The 2,116-nt window shown below is 43.7% G+C and overlaps 1 protein-coding gene across 1 annotated transcript in view; it reads right to left on the reverse strand.

The window, feature by feature from the left end:
• Positions 1-1,435, reverse strand: part of LOC109831262 — a 2,740-nt gene extending 1,305 nt beyond the window's left edge. Inside the window, 1 exon segment of the mRNA XM_020398595.1 lies at positions 1-1,435. This exon segment is cut by the window's left edge and continues 5 nt beyond it. Coding sequence (XP_020254184.1) covers positions 1-1,041 — 1,041 coding nt within the window. The 5' untranslated portion in view covers positions 1,042-1,435.

The raw sequence follows: 2,116 nt of genomic DNA on the forward strand, positions 1-2,116 counted from the left end.
TCTATCGATAACTGGCGTTGAACTGCCAATCTTTCTGAGAGTCTCATTGGCAAAACGTGGGCAGGTTACAAACTTATGAAGGATTCGTGCACCTATGAGCTGTTCATCGGGCGAATTAGATTCTAGAAGTTCTTCGGCGAAGGACACCAAGTCCATCTTGAGCCCATCAAAGATACTTCCATCAACACACTTCGAGTATGAGTCATAGAAGAAGCGCTTTATTGATACAATTCCCGACGGGCCAAAGTTGCAATCATTGTTCACCTGATCGAGCAATCGCTTGTAGCCGATCTTCCATTCCCAATAGGATTTCTCAATGAGAAAGAGCAAGGCTTCTGCAAGAGACAAGCTGTAGAATATATCAAGTGCTGGCTTGAGATTCTTGGTGTCCTTGCTATCGATATTGCCATAATCCTGCTGTATCAGCCTCATCAATGAGAGCAATACACAAGAACAGGCTGAGAGTATCTGCAACCAGTAGAGTACTTTGCTGATATTTTTCGAGAGAAAAGCCCATGATCGCTTCCTCAACTGAGCACTGTCTGTGCTTCTTGCAGAGACGACTCTCTGAATATCGTCAGTGAGATTAGAATTAACAACTGAAAAGGGTTTGAACACGAATTTAACAGCACTGATCATGACTTTCGAACTTGTCACAATTGCACGAAAGCTGTACTTTCCAGCATCAGCAATGGACCAAGTCGCCTGGTGCTGCCATTCGAGTTCATGGCTTCGGCTGAAGATCCTGGCACCCTCAACAAGGAGAATAACCGTTATGATCAAGAAATCTTCCGTCTGCAAATTACTTAAGAATCCTCCGAGGAGAACGGCGGTGGCCCAGAGGAACCCTAGAGCTCCGATCCCGCTAGCAGACTTTTCGAGAATGGCAAGGCGGAGGGCAAAAAGGGTTAGCTTCTTCTCGGGGGCTTCGGTTGTGTCGATCGTGTAGTTTGCAGTCTCATTGTGGCATTGCTCGGGTTGGGGCTCGAACACAGTTGTGACCCAGTTGTCTGAAACTTTGATTTCAGTGGTTTCTTCCATTTAGAGAATGAGAGATCGTATGGAGATTTGGATGGAGACGAGGCGTGTCTTTTTATAGTAGGAGAGTAGAGTTGGTGGTGATGATGTTTCAAGCAAATTAACTGGCAGAAAATGGCAGCTTAAGTTATAGCTTATGGGTGTTACGTCGGATTCAGTCAAGGATGCTCAAGAGAAAGCAAACTGAGTCGTTTGTTTCTTGCGTAGCACTTCATTTACTGTGAATCTTGCAGTTTTGGATAAAAAAAAAATGAGTGCATGCATCCGTGCACGAGGCTCAAGATAAAAGTACAACTGACGTACTATTTCCTTTGTTGCTTTTAGCATTGTATGGAATGTTTCGAATTTCATTCGTACATAAAATAACGTTGGGTGGATTGCACAAAGACCATCCATGCGGAAGCGTGTTCGACAACTAAACGAGTCCGCAAGCAATGAGAGAAGAGAACCAAAACCAAATATGAGTGCAATTTACCAAAATACTGCTCAAACCAAACCAAACAAAAAGATTAACGTGGTTAGGCAATTGCTTATGTTCACGGGGAGAGAATTGAGAGATTTTACTATATGGAGGAGAAATATAACGGGTACACTCACAAAATCACTTAAATATAGCCCTAACCAAAGCTCTTAACTTCCTCACAATATCTCCCTCTCAAAGTGCTCAAAACAATGTAATTCTCTCCTTAAGAAGCCCTAAAAAATGTGTTTGTATTTATATCAAACACCCAATCCAAAACCAACCAGGAAAACAAAACAAGCTTGTATCCGCTTTCCGGTCGATCGGACATGTCGAGTCGGTTGACCGGTCAGAGACCCGAATTCTGAACCTTGTAATGTGCACGTTTTCAGTCGACCAACTACACTCGTTCGGTCGACCGATCAAATCCATTCGGTCGACCGACTAGAGACGGGTTTCTAATCTTGTATTTCAACAATCTGTTGGTTGACCGGGCCTATGCTGTCGGTCGACCGACCTGAGGGATTTCTCGTACTTGTGTTTTTGCATGATTTTCTCAAATCCTTCGCCATTTTCTACAATTCTCCACCTCGGCGAAGTTTTCCCAAAATTGAGCCG

Source organism: Asparagus officinalis, chromosome 2, assembly GCF_001876935.1.
Source record: "Asparagus officinalis chromosome 2, Aspof.V1, whole genome shotgun sequence".
NCBI lineage: Eukaryota > Viridiplantae > Streptophyta > Magnoliopsida > Asparagales > Asparagaceae > Asparagus > Asparagus officinalis.